The 18,950-nt window shown below is 47.2% G+C and overlaps 1 protein-coding gene across 1 annotated transcript in view; it reads right to left on the bottom strand.

Moving 5' to 3' along the window:
• The window catches only part of PRDM11 (PR/SET domain 11), a gene marked incomplete at its 3' end in the record, with an annotated part of 42,787 nt that overhangs the window by 11,316 nt on the left and 12,521 nt on the right, over positions 1 to 18,950 (bottom strand). The window contains exons 2-5 of the mRNA XM_082484971.1: positions 14,335 to 14,453; positions 13,656 to 13,759; positions 12,503 to 12,765; positions 11,468 to 11,535 (exon numbers count right to left, since the gene is read on the bottom strand). Coding sequence (XP_082341097.1) covers positions 11,468 to 11,535; positions 12,503 to 12,765; positions 13,656 to 13,759; positions 14,335 to 14,450 — 551 coding nt within the window. The 5' untranslated portion in view covers positions 14,451 to 14,453. The remainder of the gene's footprint in view (positions 1 to 11,467; positions 11,536 to 12,502; positions 12,766 to 13,655; positions 13,760 to 14,334; positions 14,454 to 18,950) is intronic.

Below are 18,950 nucleotides of genomic sequence, written 5' to 3'. Positions count from 1 at the left end.
AGGGACCACATATTATAAAAATATAAAATACTACTTCTAATATATAGCAGCAGCACTGTATTGACTCAGAAAGCCTTTAAAACATATCACCGTTTTTTCAGTTCTCTGTGATTCATAAATTAGATCCACTTCCACCAGATTTCCCAGTCTTCCCTTTGACTGAAGAGAGACTGTGACATTTGCAGAATACAAATGTTACAACAGAAGTAAAACGACATCCTCAGAGGCAGGTGAGTGCTGCCCTGGTCTGGAAACAGCACTATGAGGAATAGCCTCTGCATGAAACCAGCACGGGTCATTCCTCAGAAGAAAGGAGGTTTTTCTCCTTGCCAGACCTCTACTTCCTTGAGCAAGGGCCTTTTACCACACCACTAAAAATAAATTACTTGAATTAGAATTACAAAACAATTAAAAAGAAGAAAGGAAAAGGATGTCAGGAATGCCTGACATAGCAGACATACAGTGAGCTTTCCAGAAGAGAAGCTAGCGCACTATACTTTCAAAGGCCAGACCAGACAGATTAAAGAAGATCCTTCAAGATCACATAAAGCGAGCCATCCTTCTGCTACACTGAACTGCCTATGTTCAATTCCCGCTGAAGTTTATACAACTTTTCGGCCAAGTCTGTAGTCCAGACATGGCATGACGATGTGCATTCGTATTAACTTGGATAGTTTCCTGCAACCCACCTCCACATACAATAGGACAGCCCAGAGAGCAGCGGTGTGCTAACTGTGCCTGGGTAGCATCTTGGCCATTTTCCCTGCTGAAGCAAGGGTCCATATTTTTCCAGAGATGGGGGCAGCATAGTAGGTGCAGATGTGCAAATCAAGGAGCAGACAGACATGTAAAAAAGCTGCCACATATGTTATCTCCACCTGAGGTGACATTATTAAAGCCTAGGTTCAGAATCAGAGTTGTACATGGGAACCTCATGCAGCGCTAAAGCAATTCAAATGCTGTAACACAGTTTGTTCTTGCATCTGTATGAGGAAAGCAAGCAGTCCAAAAGCAACACATCTAAGATTTTAACCTATACAGCTATGAAATTAGATTGTAAACTCTTCACGATAGGAGAACAAAGTACAGATCCTACCCTAATAACACTAAGTGCAAAGTAACTGTACTGATGTTGACAGAATTACAGTGATACAAAACCAAACTGTTCCTGAGGTCAGAAGCAGGCCCTATATCTTCCCATGTTTCTGTGCAGTCTCTCACATTTTTAAGAGGATGAGGTGGTTCAAATCTGAAGATTACAGCATGCAAGAAAATAATATGATACAATTCTATTTAAGTGTTGTCATATTATGAAATAATTGTACTTTAACTGCAATTGTGAAGGGTAGGTAGGGGTTTCAGACTGGAGGAGACAAAGATTAAACTCTCTGATCTAAGTGCATAAGGTACTGCAGGATCCAGGCACATGCCAAGGCAGCCCTTCTCAGCAGTCCAAAACCACACAGTGCTCAGACCTGTCCTCAACATGGTGCCTTCTTCCCTTCCTTGCACAAGCACTGCTTTTATACCAGACTCCCCAAAACCTGTGCGTAAGTCACAGTAATCCCTGGATTGCCCATTATTGCTGAACGCAAGATACAAGTAATGAGCAATAAGAGTCTTTAGGATGTATCTCAGCACAGTGCATATACTCATTTTGCAGGAAGATGATGGGAAGGCCATAGTAGGGTAAATTTGCAGGTTGATTGCAAAGGGAGCTCTGTAGTACACTGCCCCAGTAAATAACATTTCACAGGCACGAGAAGAGATCAAGATAATGATTCCTATTGCATCTCTTAGCTTATAGAGCATTCAAAGCACGGGGCAGCCAGTGAAAACTCCTAATCTCTACAAACAGAAAGATGTCCTACACCCCAAGCTCTGTAAGATTTGAGATTCCTCTTTGCCATTGCAGAGGGACAGCTGCCATAATTCATACTGCTCTGTTAGCTAGCAGGGGGATGGCGGGCTGGGGCGGCTGTTGACCTTCCCCACAGAGTACTGATACACATGGAGAGGCCATGTGAGCATGCAGCAGCTCAGGAAGGGGCACCCTTCTTAACTTTCTATGAAGTAGACTAAAAATGGTGCTTTCTCTTTCGTGACCTGGTAGTCCGTGCAGGAGGAGTCTGTTTTGGGGGGTTTTGGTTAGACTCTGCACTGGACTCAGGGGGCTGTTTTGAGCAAGCTGCTTGCAGAAGAGATCCCTGCATGACACTAGGATCCTGTGTCCTGTGGAAAGCCTGGACCCCATCACGGATTTCTGATAGGGTCTGGCACATCTGGCCAACCTGGCTGGTGAGGTCAGCCATCTTCTGACCGATGACATGCATGCTGTCTGCCATGTCTCTATGAATAGCCACCAGCTCCTGGCAGAACTGCCTGAACAGGTCTGTTTGCTGCATGTGGGAATGGAGAAGCTGGCGATCGAAGCTGGAGAGGGGCGGGCTTCTTGTGCAGGGGCGCGGGGGTCTGCAGGACGATGTGCTGCGCGGGGATGGACGGTGCAGTTCCTGCCTTTGGCTGGTAGCTTCCGAGTGCTCTGACGAGGAAGAAGTGCGGAGAAAGGAGGGACCGGAGAGCTGGTTGACTCCTGCACCAGCCCTCTGCAGTGATGAGAAGAGGTGTTGCCGAGAAGTGCCTGGCATCTCTTCATCTTCGTCAGCTTAAACAGAAGAGGAAGCATGAATTATTAATGTGAAATCCCTCACAACGCTGACTTCTGTTTCATGGTATCTCAAAGCACATGGAAAAAGGGTTTTTCCCTCCCCCTCAGTCTGCCAGTTGAGACAAGCCTGTAGCTCCTGATGCATAACTCAACATGCACGTGCTGCAATGTTAGCATCTGGGTGACAAGCTTAGCCATAAGAGGCCTGAAGAGCAGGCAAACCCAGTCAACCGAGGAGGAATCCAAGCTGCCATGGTATCCTGTACACAGCATTGTTCATTACTAGACTAGAAATCCATTTCAGACAGTAGCAATGACTCCCCTTCCCCAAAACCGTAGGTAGCTAGAACACTCCAACATTTTGGAGGGACAAAGGCTCCTGGCCTTTGGTCCAGTCTCAGAACACCCTGACACATTCAGTTCCTCGTGCCAAAACCCTGCTCCCATGAAATTTCTTACATCCTCTGCACTGAGAAAAGCACAGGCATAGTATTTGCTGCTCGCAAAGTCTGTACTGCAAGGCCACTATGTGGCTTGGCATCACTAAGATAACCAGGCAGTCGGGTGCAGCAGCAACTGGACCCTGTATTAATTGGAAAAGTATACTTGATGCAAAACCAAAACCAAAGCAAAACATCATGGTAAATTTCTCATTAGTCTGATAAATATCTAGTGATGTGCCAGTTCATGGGTACAGGCATATCGAGAGTAAGAAGATATTTCACTTGGTGCAACTGTCCTCTATCCCCTTGCACAAGCTGTATTCATTTTACCTCTGAAATAGCACAACTGGCTTCCAAGATAGATGCAAAGAGTGACCAAGTCCCACTTTGTCAGTTCTTGAAGATTTTTGTCCTTGCTTTCCCACTAACAACATTACTTCAGACATGAGATAAGACCTAATGTGGTAGGACAGTGTACCCTATGAAGTGTTAGTTGGCTCACTTTCCAAGAAGTTATCCCTTCTTTCTCTCCTTTGTATCCCTAAAAGCTCACAGATCAAGAAGCTGTACCTCCACACAAGAAAACCATATGTATGCAACTGGGGAAAGAAACTGCAAACAGCAGCTCGTGGTTCAGCACTGGAAGGTGTCTGAGAGTCATGGTGTACGAAGATTAATCTAGAAAGCGGGGCGAGTAGTTTCTTTAAAAGCAGTGAAGAAGGGAGTCATCATCATCTACCTTTTTCACAACAGAGCCTGAAAGCTGAGCCTTCAGACCACTGGTAAGAAATCATTTGTGGCCTGGCCTCAGAGCATAAATACCAGTGATCACTGAGTCCCCCCCCAACAGCCCTCCTGGAAGATGGTTACCATGCAGTGATCCATTAGTGACTGGCACACAATTCTCAGCTTGACAACATTGCTGTTTTATTGGGGTATGTGTAAGATGAAGAACTCCTAAGCCTTTACAAACACTTTTTCACAGACCAGAGGTAGTTGCACTTCAACTACAGATACTCCCTTGCTTGTACGATTAGCTCAGATTTACGACCCATTAAGAAAGTGGAATCTGAACAATGTCTACCGGTAGAAGACAGTATGGAAAAGGACTAGATAAACAGATAAAGAAGATGATCTTAACTTGCAAACAGTTTTCCCTCAATCCAGCTCAACACCCCACGATCACCAGAGCAGGCTGTCTTGAAACCAAACACGGCATTAGGATCTGGCTTGACAGGCAACCCAGCATCTCACAAAACATACAACGCTCTTCTGGTGTCAAACTGAGATATGCAAGCATAAGACAAAGAGGTGTTAAGGCAATGATACTTACAGCTTGTTGACGGGCTGTCAACCACGTCCAGATCCGCTCTCCGGAAGCCGTGCATCTGGCGTGACGAATGCAGCGTCGACTCGATGGCTCTCTCGTGGGCGGTCAGGACGATGGCCGAGGGCCGCCCCGTGCTGCCGGGGCTGGAGAGGGACCTCTGCATGAATGCCAGTTTGTCCTTGGTCCTTCTCTTCATGTCGTCCCATCTGTGTTTAATGTCTTTTACAGACCTGGGGACCTGGCTGACTGATGTGATCTGCCTGGCTATGCCTTCCCAGATCTTGTCCCTGTCAGCATGGGATAGACGCATTGTCTCCCTCCCAAACAGCATAGCTTCATTTCGGGTCACCTCAGTGACCAGAATGTCCAGTTCTTCCTTGGAAAACTTGGGCTTCCTCTTTCGTTCAGCCATGTTCCTTGGGTTGAACATCCCACAAAGCACAATTGGGTAAAAGGAAATCAGCGCAAAGCATCCCCCTGCATCCAACCATTTGGCCGGTGCGGCACTGGGGCAGAGGAGTTCGGTGGGATCCAGCTCCCCCCACCCGCAACAACCTCTCAGTTTTCCTCAATCGCACCAGGAAAAGGCAGCCGTTTTGTTTTTAAGAGGCAATTTTCAAGCTTAAGAAAAAAAACACCAAGCGACACTAGTGTGAAGGAGCCTTCTCAGCTTTACAGTTAAAATGAAAATTTACACTTTGTCTGATGCCCTGACTTACGTATGAGAATTTCAGTACACCTTCATATCACTTGCTGCAGCTTGTGCACAGAAAAAAGCGTGAGAACTCGCAATCAAACTGACGAATTAGCATCTAACATGACATTGCTCGAAAATAGGTTCTTGAGGAAATTTGGAGGCCTGAAACCTGCCTGGCGCAACATGCAACGGAAACTTTTACACCACCCTTTCTGTTAAATCTTGCAGGATGTCATGCAGAGGCTACACCAAACTGGATGTTTTTCAAGGAAGGGAAATTTCAAGTAGACTCACAGGCAATTTCTGCAACTTGCTTTTCCTAAGGAAAAGTTTTCTTCAGCAGCAGGGGTACTGCACATCCAGAGCTTGCTTCAGAACAAGCTCTTGTTTTACCCAGAAATGGTTGGCGTTTCCTATTGTTCTCAAAAGGAATGAGGCCACCCACTTGCTTTTCCTGGCTAGGCTTTGCTGTCACTGCTGCTGACAGGAGCCTGCACCCAGTTTCTGGTGCTTCAAATGAATAACTTGTAGCCTTGGCCCATTGAGAAGAAGAGGCAGCCATCCTGAGAACAAGCAGTTCTCTCCAAATGGGGTGGGGGTAAATTTTTCCAGCCACAGTCAAAGGAAGCTTTAAAAATAAACAAAACGCTAGTCCTAAATATGGCTTTTTATTGGGGGTGGGGGAGGAGATGGCAGATCTCTTCAATAGGGAAGGAGAAAACAGACTGCGTGAACATGCCGTTCTGCACATAAACAAGGTGGGATTGTGGACCAGGAAAAATCCACAGCCTGGGCAATGGACACCTGCATGTAAGCATGCAGAACAGCACTGAAGAGATCAGAAGGCCACAGAGGAGCAGCACTGTTGTGAAAACTTAGTGTGTGCCTTGACTTGAATTACAGCAGAGCAAGTAAAATGCCAAAATGGTTACTCTAGTGCCACATGTTAGAAAGACATCTTTTACATACAAGTAAAAGCAAGGATGCTGGGGACTTTTTTGAAAGAGGTCGAAATTTTTGATGTTTATGTCATACGGTTCTTAATATTTTAAAAGGAAGTTCTCAGATAGAAATCTCTATCAGTATGGAATAATGGTGGAGAAAGCAACATTCCTCTGAGGTAGAAGACTTCAGTGTTAATATAAATGACTCCAAAAAGTTGTCACTACAAACCTAGAAAATTAATATTTAAAAAGGATATTAAGATGTAACGTACAAGAAATAAGACATCTTAATGGTTAGGACACCTAACAACTGTAACTCTAAAGTCACATCATAAGAGGGAAAACCTACTGGCTCCCCCATGTGTTAGTTTTCCTTCTGCTTATCTAGGTATCTACCAGTAGATATCTACTAGTAATAGCATCTTTGATTTCATTTAATTTGGGACTTATTGTTAGCCTCTTTGCAATGTTAGGGGAATAAACTCTGGCCAGGATAGCTCAGACCCTTCTCTTTCAAAAACTTACATTTAATCCTAACACCTTGGCTATATATCCTATCTCTCGCAGGCAGACTTTAGCCACCACAAAATACTTTCTGAAAAGTTGGTATAAGCAAAGGCCTCAGTAGTTTCCCCACTTGTCCCACATTCGTGATGGCCCTGCTACCACCTCCTCAGAGGTGGGTGCCTTTGAGCACTGCCGTGGCCCAGCAGAAGAGAGGTGGTCTGGGATGCACTCCTGTCATAGGTGCTCGTGGGCTACAGACTAAGAAAAACCTACAAAAAGGCAGAGTGACCCTTGTCAAATGTCATCCTAGTTTCTCCTTGGTGCTGTTACACTGCTGTTTAATGAATCTCACTGACACTGCTGCCCTCCATTGAGGTAAGCATCAGGAGTTGTTAACCTTGGTTAAAGCTGGAAAACCAGTAGGAAATGCTGCTCAAATTCAGGCCACATACAGGGAGAGCTGGGAGCTAAGTGCACAGACGCGTTTCACTGGGGCAAACGTAAATGCATCCTTGATATACTGTTTTGCTGGAGCTTCATTTATGGAGGGATAGAAGGAGCGTTTAGGGAAGATGGTAATGAAATGACGGAGAGCCAGCAAAGCACTTGCTACACTGACCTCAAGGAAAAAAAAATCCCAAACTTAAAAGGAAAAAGTAGTTCTCCCAGCTAAACACTGGAAGGAGGGAAAAGGCTATGTGGAGCATCGAGCAAGGGAACATTTATGGTTTGATTTTTATTGCATTCAGTAAAACTGCGCTTCATGTATATTCTCCACAGGTACCCATGACTGCACAGTATCATCAGTGCCTCCACGTGGTGGAAACAAACCTCCACTGACAAGCTGCTCAGGTGACAAGGAGTAACAGCATTTTGCAAGGTGCCCTGGGTAGAGGCAAGCTTGCAGAACAGAAGCCTCTCCAGAGCTGCTCAGAGCTGCTGGTAGGGTCAGGAAACCTGTGCCCCCTCTACCCTGCTGAACTCCCGGCTGCTTTAACTAGTAAGAGCTGCACCAATGGGGAATTACAGCCCCTTTTTGCTCTTCCCAGACAGGGTATCCCATTAAATGTATTTAGGACAACCTGTGGCAGACCTGGATATTCAGATTTCAGGGTTTCCCCTCATTTGCTCCAGCATGACTTGGGTCAAAACTACTTAAGATAACTTAAGTATTCCAACAGCAAACTCACCATGCAAAAAGTAATGAGTTTTAATCACGAATTCAATTAATGTTAGGCTCCCAGCAGGCACATTAACCTCCTCCTTATAAAAATGCAGACAGTATTACTGTCAGAGAGACCTTTTTCCCCTCGTGCGTTTCCTCTAGCATGCAGGATGTCCCTAAGAGCAGTCACTGATATTTGGAAGTACCTCTCTGGGGATGCGGTGTGGGTTTTAGCACGCTCCAGAGGAGCCCCAGCTGTGGGGCTGCAAACTCTCACCTCAGCCCAGGTCAGTCTGAAAGTGCAAGGCTGTACACAGCTATTTCTTTAAAAAACACATGTGATGTTGTAAACCATGTGAACAGTGGGCACTTAATGATCACCTCACAAAGATATCAACTGACTCCACTTTTCTTGGCCTCTAAGTAGCAAGCACATAACCACTTCAGAGCTTCGCTATGCATAATTTTCAGTCTGTAATGCATAAGAACGTTTGCTCCACTTGCCGCAAGATAACAGAGACCAGTTTATTAAGTTCAGCAAAATGACTTGTACATAGGCTGGTGACTTTTACTCTGCCTGAACACATGGGCAGACATGGTAAACCCGACCTTTTTAACTTTTTATTTTTAAGAGGTCCTGTAAAGTTGAAACAGCAGCTCACTACTTAAAAGATCTACTGATCTAAGTTGGTCCCGCTTTGAGCAGGCCGCTGGAGTGCCTGACCAGAGCTCCCTTCCAAGCTCTGTTATTGTATAAAGACTAAATCGCAGACATCTCCATTTTAAGGATACACAGGAAGGCTTACAGAACAGTCTTGCTCCCCATGACATCTTTGTTACTATATTTAAAGGGGAAAGGGGGCAGAAAGGAAAGCAAAGGAGAAAGAAGTGAGGAAGTCTTGCACCAGCCTTTTCATGTGGGCTGTGAAGTATGAATTTGAACTGTGCCAAAAGCCTGAGAACTCAGGTACTCACATGCAAGACAGGATAGAGACTATAAATGCCAAAACTAACCTGGAAACCCTTACACATGAGGCACTTCAATAATTCAGTTAGCCACCACCAGTTTGCTGATACTCCCCACCCTACATTTCAGTATGGGCCAAGCGATACGCACATAGAGGGATGTTTCCTGGACTTTCTGAATTACTTTCACGTTTTGTTCAGATCCATTTTTTCTAAAATGGTCCCCAACAACTGAATAACAGAAATTCTTCAGAAGTAACCAGGAACAACAGCTGGTTCTGCACAATCCCTCAGAAGCCCCAAGAACTCCCACCAGCAGCAGTTTACGGTTTGTGTCTGAGAGAGCAGCAGTTTCGCTTGAGATTTGCTGCAATCCATGGTAATCGGTCACCCTGAGCCCCCAGGAAAATAAAAACAGAGGAAGAGATTTGCACACACCCCCGCAGGTCAAAGCCGTGGAGTTTCACGAAGGACTGGAAACAACAACACTTTACTCTGCACAAGGACGAAGGGTGCATCATTCTTGTGCCAGTGGCCAGGTTAGGAGAACATGCTCCCAAGCATCAGGAGTTTGTCTCAACTAACTGACCGCAGAGGGAAAAGGCAAGAGGATGTTACCATTGCCATGCCATTCGCTACACTTCATACTCCTTCCTCCCTGTCATTCACTGCCCTGGGTAAACAGCCACCTGAAATTAAACCAGCAAGTGCTGCAGTGTACACACTTTCCTTACTGGCAACATGAAAATGGACTCAGATGTGGTAGTCAAACAACAAAAACAATAGCCAGATCTACAAGAAGAGAGAGGAGTCAGCCCAAGCTGCCCTCCCCATGCCATACCCACCTACCCAGAGGGTGAGGAGATCTGCTTTGCAAAGCACTCCATCTGTGAGTGATGGCAAAGAGCACCATCTGAAAAACAAAAAGAGCGCTGTCTACAGCGTCCTGGAAGTACGGTTTCTGTGGGTAATCTCCATGACAGCTAATGTCCTAGCACAGTATACCAAGTGTACCTCTGTTTGGAAGCTGCTAACAAGCAAACCCAAGGCATTTTGAGGACTACTATCTCCACTTGAACTGTCAGTCAAACTCTACATAATACTGCTATTAGAAGCAATTTTCAAGAGTAAAACCAGAAAGATCAGTAAGACTGGCATAGCCTGCACAGGTCCTTTCACACACCCTTCCCCGGCAGAGCTGCAAACATCCCCTTTCCACAAAATCGTAACCTCCTTGCCTTTCAAGGCTGTATGGAATGGCCCAGACCGCACTCATCTGGAGTCTTAACAATGGCAAATCCAAGTTTCGGCAAGAACACTCTGTTCTTTGTTGCTGGGACCATAAGTAGTGCCCATTTAAAGCCAGACATCAGGCTTACGTTCATGTCACTAGGAAGAAGAGTTCATCATAGGATTTTTGCTTTCCGAGACTGTGTTTTCCCCCAGCTTCACTGTCATCCAGATCACATAAAGATCCAGATCTAAGCAGCAAAATCTCACTCTGATTTTTGAACATTGCATTCTTTACTCAAAGATATATGTTCCCCTACCTATCTGTCTACTGTACCACTGCTTCTTTTTGGAGTGACAGCTTCAGGCTCAGCCCAGGTCTAGCATTTTCTCTCATCCACTAGTGAACAAGCGTAACAGCTGGAATTCTTACAGAAAAATTAGATCCTTTGCTGAACTTTATGAACGTAAGTGTCAGAACAGCTGCTATCCACATGAAGACTCAAAAAGCGGTACAACCAGCTTTGACCAGCTAGGTCAGTCTTGCATCTACTTGTACTTCACACTCTCTCTTCCCTTACTGAGTGACAACTGAAAATCCTAGACGTCCGGGCCAACAAGCCAGTCAATTCCCACACTGCTTTACTCTTGTATGAAATGCCTTCTTGACAACAACTGCTTCCAAAATTCACCCCTGAAAGCAGGATTGGTCCTAATGTGGGATGAGCCACAGTATGCGACAAAGTCCCATTCCGGTGACGCACCACAGGCATGAGGCACTTCAGTGCTTTGCCTCCGCCTCAGAAGGCTGCAACTGTGACCTACATTTTGCAGATATATGCCAATACTTGAAGCACTGCATCATGGTTAAGCATGTTCCCTTACTGCTGCAGTTAAACTGACTGGCATTTGGGTTCTGCTCTGTTGAGTCCTGGGGCCGGCAGAGGGAGCGCAACCGCACGAATCGCTTCTGCATTCAGAGCTGCAGCAACTCACTCCACATTTCTCCTAACACAGTAATGCTGACACTACCAATGACAGCCACCACATCCAATTGTTTCAAGTGAAACCCAGAAAAAACAAAAACAAAGAAAGGCACCTCTTTCAATGTCTGTCAAATGGGAAAGGACAAAAACCCCCAAACAGAATTAAATGTTAACTTGGGGATAATGCAAAGCATTTTGCAAATATTTGAACATAATAAAAAAAGAAAAAATGGAGTGAGACCTGTCAGTGTTTGTAAGAGTGGATAAAAAGGATCATCTTTATCATTTGTCCTCGTTCCAGAAAATAGCCATCCTCCATACACATATCCTTGTTTTAGTCCCTTTCACTGAATCTGACTCCAAAGGATTCTCATCACAGTAAATACTGAAAAAGCACAAGCACACCCTTTACAGAAGGGGCTGTGGCATTTGGGTTTGTTTTTCTGTCACACAAAACAACGAGGAGTGTTTGATGGCCTCTCTCTGGAATACAGAGCCCCAAAAGTGAAAGCAAAAGAGAACTGGACTCACCTCATCCAGTTTGCTTTGGTTTCATCTGTCCCATCAATGGATTTGTAGCGGTTGTTCTTATCAACAATCTGCAGAACAAGAGAACGGGTGAAGCATGTCAACTAGCTGGTCCAGACAGGAGAAAGTCTAAGACTCTCAAATCACTGCTTCAGTTCCAGCCTCAAGTCAGAACATGAAACTTTACAACATGAATCTCGGCTCTCCTAGTAGTACAGACTGCTGCCCTGGATATTCGTGTGGAGGCTCTGAACCAAGAGGCATTTTCCTAAGTACAAATACCTGTAACACAGAACTATGGATCCACCTGACAAAACTGTTAACAGTCCTGAGATATAAAAAATTAACTTCCCTTTCAGGGCAGGTTCAAGACACACATTTATTTTGCAGACAGAAAAGTGTGACCAGCATTTCATATCAGCAGCTCTTAAATTTTTTTCCCCAACTAAAACTCAATTTCCACATCTCATTTCTCGTAATACATAATATCCGCCGATCCAGTGACATTTCCATGTCGTAGGCTAACCAAGGCCTGTAGTACTAGGGGAAAAAAAATACTGGTTTTGGTGCTGGAGTCTGCATGTAGATCTGTTCCTGATGGACTGAATCTCCTCTTTCCTGGCCCCTTAGACCACCTGCTCTGTTCAAGCGGACTGGGAGGGCGTGCTGGAGGCCCGTGAGAGAGGTCTGCAATCTCTAGATACAATCTTTCCTCTATACTCAAAATGATCACCAGAGCAGAGAAAGGTACTGGAGGAGCCCTTGAGGTTGAGTGGAGATTGAAAAACATGGCAAGAGGGAGAGGAGAGGCAAGCTCTGCTTCCCACAGCTGTGAAGTGAACTCAGGTGCCATGGCATCTTATCTTAAGTCATTAATAATTATGGTGGGTTGATGTCTGCCCACTGCCCATGTGGGTCAGTGGAAGATCTTCAGAAAAGGAGAAAGATGGCTAAGGTCTGGCTCCACAGGCCTGTGAGTCCCCCAGCTCTGAGCTGCATGGTTGGGATGTCACTTCGTTAGGGAGACATGTCACTCACCAGCCATGAGAAGAATCCTGCAGACTTGTCCTGGCTAGAGATCTGTCCCTCATACGGCCCGAAGATGTGACCTTTGGGGATCACCTCGTTCATACAGCGCACGTCATTTTCCCCATTGGGCTCTTTCACCACCTCCATTCCAGGCGGGATGGTCAGCGCTGCCCGGTCCGGGATGCCAACGGGCACTGGGGTGTCTGACACGAACACTGGGGGGCCGTGGTTCGGGCACTCATCCACGAAGTACTCCTGGCAGGACTCACAGACTGCGGGTGCGAGGGGAGCAGGGGTTAGGTTAGGCAGACATGATGCCCGTACGGGCTCACGCAGCTCGTAGGACACACAGTGCTCAGGACAGCATGCCCCAGCTCCCCATCCTTCCACTGGTCTGTCCTAGCCCCTTCCCCAAAGCCTGGCCTCCACGCGTGCAGACGCTTCACTGGTTGCTCACTTGTTTTTGCCACACATCTCTCCAGACGGGTTCAGCCCCAACCCACACCTGCCCAACCAACGTCTGTGCTTGCTTGGGCCCTGGTACCCTACAGAGATTCACCATTGACAGCTACGCGCCTTGTCACAGCCTGCAGAGACAGAGGTTGGGAGCTCTTTGCACGTCATCAATTAGCAGTACTCAAGGGTTGATTTCCCCATGCACCAGAAGGGAACTAAAACAAAACCCCTGAAAACAAATACCATCATCATACAGCCTTCATTCCGGGCTTGGGAGAAAGCATCCCCAGGCACTTGCCCTGTGGCCAGGCAAGGACTCAGGCCTACAATTTGATATTTTCTAGGTACGCCAACATAACTGGTGACTGTTTTCTTTCCCAGAATATGGGAAACTCCTCCCTTTGCAGTTTCTGAATTCAGGCCTTTGGGTTTTGCAGACTCTTGGGGTTCTCCCGTGCGCATTTTCATGCTTCCAGCACGCTTTCCCCCTACCTCCCTACAGCTGCATAGCCCCACGATGGACAAGCTGATTTTGCGCAACAGCTTCCCTAGCAAATGTGCTGGTCTTTTCAGGAAGGCATGCAGATTTGTCCCTGGCTTTTTTCTTCCCTGCTTCCTGATCCAAACCATCACGGTGCCTACTAGGAAAGATCGAAGTCTATACAAGCAGTGGAGTTGCTTTTCCACTCGCTCACAAGACACTTACACCAGAAATCCACTTGCTGAAAGCTCTTGGTCATGATCAAATCCCGTTTCCCTTTCAGTTTCTTGGGCTCCACCTCCATGGACTGCGGATCAGGCCTGCCAGAGCTGGGGAGGGAACAACAGAAGATGACATTAACCTACCAAGATGTTGGGACTGTGCACAGAGAGAGGCAGAGGCAACAGGGCCTCACCGACTCTCTTAGTCCCTATACGTGCAGCAGAGACATGGTTCAACTTGCCACCCAAGCTGCCAAAACCTCATACCCGAGATGGCTTCAGGCTAAAGCCTACAGCAGGTAGTGGCTTCAGCTAGAGCACCTCCATGCATGGCACGTGCCTGGCACGTCCATCACCAGGGGCAAGGGAATGGCTGAGGGGGCTCCCACCAGCAGAGAGGCAGCGCTGCTCTGCTACAGCCCGGGAAGCGTGCTGCTCAAAGGTATCGCCCGCAACACATGCCAGCACCGCAAGGACTGCTGCGAACCAGCATACACAGCAGACATGTGCCATATCACACGAGTGGGTGACCGTCCCTGCCACATCCCTCAATGCAGACCTCGCAAGGGAGGGTTTTAATAACTTGGAGAAGTTCAAGTATATCCCTCAAGACCAACTTTAAGCTGGGGGAGATGTGGAAAGAAGGGGGTTGGAGTACATCGGACCAAAGCTCAGCTGCATACCAAGGCTGTCCATACTCCTGGTCCCGGCGTGGAGAGCAGGCCTCGGTTTTTATCGTCACCATCTCCCCTAAGGAAGCCTGGGTCTGGATCAAACAGTCCTTCAAGTTTTCACTCATGTTCTGAAAAAGAATGAAGGAAAAGAGGAGAAAAATGAGCGGCCAGGAAAATCACAACTTTCCTCACCCAGGAACCAGAGCCTTCCTCCCCCAGGCCAGGACGCAGCCAGCAGAGCAGGCTCCCTCCTGGCACCAAGAGCTGCCATCACGCGCCAAGGCACCTACACGTGTGTGTAGGTGGAAACCCCTTCCCGCGCTGGGGAGGAAAGAGCATTTCAGTCGCAGGGCAGGTGAAGAGCTTGAGACACCATGGAGCAACCTGAGGCACAAGGAATCCAAAGTATGCTCCACAGCGCCCACAAAAAAACATTGTGCATGGAATTTAAGACTGATGGGTGGGATGCGTTACGGAAATGCGAAACACCACTACCTCAGAGCAAGGCTTTGGGAGCAGAATGCCAAGAAAGAGGAATGCAGGCGGTGGCATGAACCAGGACCTACAAATATAATCTATGCCAGTCTCTGTTTGGGAACAGAATGTGGTATATTACACCCCTGCAGATGGAGCTTTCCCTGTGCTCTGGACAACTCTGACAAACAGGTAAGTGCCTACAGCACCCTGCCGGACTCCACCAAAACTGCACAAGTCATGCTGTCTTATCTTCCTGTCCCTTGTGATGACCGGAGCTGAGCTACCAACACCCTTCTGGCACACAAGCCACTCTAGTGAAAGCGTTTCTCCCTCAGGTCAATGCAAGAGCCGGGAACCACTTAATGATGTCTAAAGACAGCAAGCTCCAAAACGGTAATACTTCACTCATCCTCCCATCATGGGAGAGTGCTGAAGAGAAAATATTGATATGGTGAGTGACGATCATTCAAAATTGGTTTAATTAATAGTAAGATTTTTGAAAGGGCCACTAAGCTTCAGAGCATCCCAGCTTGAGTGCTGCTCATCTCTTCACTGCATTTCTCTTAAGACTTCCTCCAAGGCACACAAACTGGCTGCTCTCGGGCACCACACCAGATCAGACAGACTTCACAACTGCTCCCTGCAAAGTCTCCTGTGACCCCCCCTTTGATGTCTGCTGCCCGACGGCACGTTCTGTCACGCTGCACACATGCAGCACCCAACAGAGGGGACTCAGCAGCCGATCAGACCCCTCCTGTCAAGGGAGCAAGTGGAAAAGCCTGTCCCCATTGCAACTTGGCTCTGGACATCCCAAAACTTGTGTTCTGAGGCTACAAACCTCTGAAAACATGAATTTTCTTATTCCACATGTGCTTGTGCAGGACTGAGCACCACGGAAGCCTGGTCCGCACTTGTGCCCTGTTTCCAGCCAGAAGGAACACTATTCCCCGCCTCTGTGGCTCCTCTTCGTGCCAGGGGACAAATGATTAATTTTTCCAGCCCAACTTTTCACATGCCGATGTGCAGCTTGAAAGACCTTTATTGAGCCCGTATCAAGGAAGCACCAGTTAATATTCATATAGTGCTCTGAAAGCAAAGCCTCAATGTAAGTACAACTAGATACATGCAAACCCAGCTACTTTTAAGCCTCCACAAGAGGCCCAAAACAAGATGCATTTTCTTTCAGAATTACCACAGCCAGTCAGTAAGAAAGCGATATTAAGGGCAAGGGTGGGCCTCTACTTCGGCAGACTGAGCACCTGGTCAGCATTCTCCGGAGGGAGAGGGAAGCTCTCCAGCCCTGACCCTGTGCACCAGCCGGTGCTGCAGGCAGGGGCTACCTGCCCTTCCCAGAGGAGGAGGAGAAAAGGTCTTTCCTGAAAAGCCTGCAGTAAAACAGCTCAGGAGGAAAAAAGCAGCAGCTGGGGGAGGGGGGAAATGTTAAAAACCAAGAAGAGTCAGGTGCTGCCCCAGAGCTGGTGAGCTGTGGGGCCCGTGCTGGTGCAGGAGAGGCAGATGCTGCCAGTGGGGCAGAGGCTCTTGGTCAGGAAACCCACCCGGTGTGGGAGGCCTGGTGGACAGGGCACCTGGAGTTTACGTGCCGACAATGTCCAAGGCTTCAGTAGAAAGAGATTACAGACATCTGTGTCTGAAGAGACACTGGCTTTTCCTTTCCCACTTGTCCCTCGCGGAGCCTCCTCCATTGCGGAGCCAGAGAGACCCTGTGATGGCCCAGTCCAACCTGCACCAGGCGGGCCACTGCTCTCCCTTCAGCGACCTCCTGGTTAAACTACAGCATACCTCCAACAAGGGCGGGTGGGGGAAGAAATCTGGTTTATTACACACCGAGCTCCTCATTTTACTGCACAGCACATTTTACATGGCCTCCCCTCTCATGGTCCTCCCTGAACTCCCTCCAACTACTTATCAGCAGCATTCCTGGGCAGCACCGGCCGCAGCACTCCTGCGCTGTTGGGAGCAGCACCTTGCACCCAGATAACACCCTCCCAGCCCCTGCTCAGGTTTTCCACGTTTGCGTCCAAGTACCACATTTACTTTCTGGCCGCTGTGCCCAGCTGGCGTTTCTGTGCTCGGCGAACCGCCGTGTCACCGTAAGAGCCCAAGCTCCTGCAACAGCTCCCACGCCACCAGACACCTCCCCAGCCCTCCTACCCACCCCGCGACCGGGCGCCTGGTTTTAAGACATTCATGCGACTCCTTGCTGTCTCGCCCAGCACACATGTGATTACAACTCCACCAACTTGCCTCCTTCTCATGACTCACGACTCGCCAAGGCTTCATGTTGTCCACAAACGTCACCAAAATGAACTTCATGATTATTTCCAGGGCACCAACAGACGGGTTGATTAGCATCAAGCTAAAAGCCACGATTCCCAGCTGACACTACTAGAAATACACTCAATCAGCAATGGCTCTCCTTCCCTTGACACATTGCAGCCTTTCATTTAGTCAAGTTTTCGTTTATTCAGAGTACAACACCTTAAATCATTCTAGCTGCTTCTTCCAGTGACCTGTGGCACAACTTCAGTGCATTCAAGATGCAAGACACGCCAACACTTTCATCAAGCAGAACTATGACAATATCAGAAAATTACATCATGGTAGAAAAGACCTATTTTCTAAAAGTCTGCACAGATTATTACAATGAATATCCCTTTGATCAAGAACAATCAAATCCCTATCAGCTATTACATTATTTTTCTGGAAGCCAACATCAGACAGCAGCTAGTCTAATATGCCCAGATTAGACTTGATTTTAGCTTACTTGTTTACGACTAACACACAACATTTTTTTCAGTCTAACTCATTACAAGTATTTTTTATTTTAAAATTAGCATCTATGGCCCAGAGGACGCTGCTCAGTCAGCCTTTTTAAAATCCCTGGATGCAAGTCAGCCAGAACAGCAAACTTAAAAGTGTACTGCCATAGTAGCTGCTGTTTGGTGATTTCCCAAGCTACTGCTACAACAGAAAGCATTACCCTGCTGCTGTAGCTGGTAGCATCATCTAGCTTTTCTGCCAGCTACAGGAAAGAAACATTTGACATATATCCAGTTTCAGGCATCAGTAGATGACCGTGCTTTTAGAAGGCTTTTAGCTTCTGATGTATGTAAAGCTGCTTTTAATTTTTCTTAATTTTACTGCCCACTAGTTTCCCTTTCCTGCTCTGTCTCCTCCCCCTTTTGTATTCCACAACTACAAGATTCCACTTCACATTCTGTACTTTTCACTCCCCCTGCTTAATTCTTTTAAGGCAATTTTATAGTTGTATTGGTTCTAACACCTATATATGAAGTCCCTCTGAAGATTTCAGGTACTGCAGAAAAGCAACCTGTAAGCATAAGCAGAGCAGGCTCCTTGGCTGCTGCTGAAGGTATTCCCAAGGGGTACTCAGCGGCCCATGTGTGTGTCCCTGTGGCCATCAGGACAGCGAATCCTCCCAAGGTCAGCATGCACACAGCCTACAGCAAAGTCCTAGCAGCATCTTAGAGAGGACAATCCCCTGGCAAGAGGGATGCTGTGAAGATCCAGGTGCGGTTTGCACACAACAGCAAGTCTTTTGGGCAGCAAAGGCAGTGGTGGTATGAAGCACAACGCCCCTTGGCAGGCCCAGTGTGGCTGCTGCAAATACCAAGAGGTATCCCTGGGTTCACAGGCAGCGCCACATAACCTCTCCCTTTTTCTTTACAAAGCAGGCAAGGTCCCGTCCCATTTCTGCACAGCGTACATTAAGATCTCCAGTGGCTTTACCATGGTGCTCACAATCAGGGAAGTAGAAAACACAGGAACACCTGAGCTGTTAATCTCTAATGCAGGGGAAAAAACGTCCAAAATGGGGTTAAGCATGAACAAACCTGTGAATTCCTGTCCTCAAGTATGCCGCTTTTATCACTGCCCCTCTTGTAGTTATTAGTTAACAGCCACAGACTCTTATCTGTGTGGATCAGCCTCCAAAACACAGCTTTAATTTTACATTTTACTGGCACATTTCCCAGATTGGGACATTCTTGCATGTGAAACAGCCGTATAGGAATCCATCTCCTCCTCGGCACACAGCTCCTTCACTCAGTTTCTCACTGCCAGCCTTCTGGAGGTCATCCCCTCTTCTTTTAAGAAAGATCTTGCGT

Source organism: Vanellus vanellus (assembly GCF_965231255.1).
Source record: "Vanellus vanellus genome assembly, chromosome: 6".
In the NCBI taxonomy this organism is placed as follows: domain Eukaryota; kingdom Metazoa; phylum Chordata; class Aves; order Charadriiformes; family Charadriidae; genus Vanellus; species Vanellus vanellus.
Note: the sequence above shows the minus strand (reverse complement) of the source record. Positions and strands in the feature narration are given on the sequence as shown.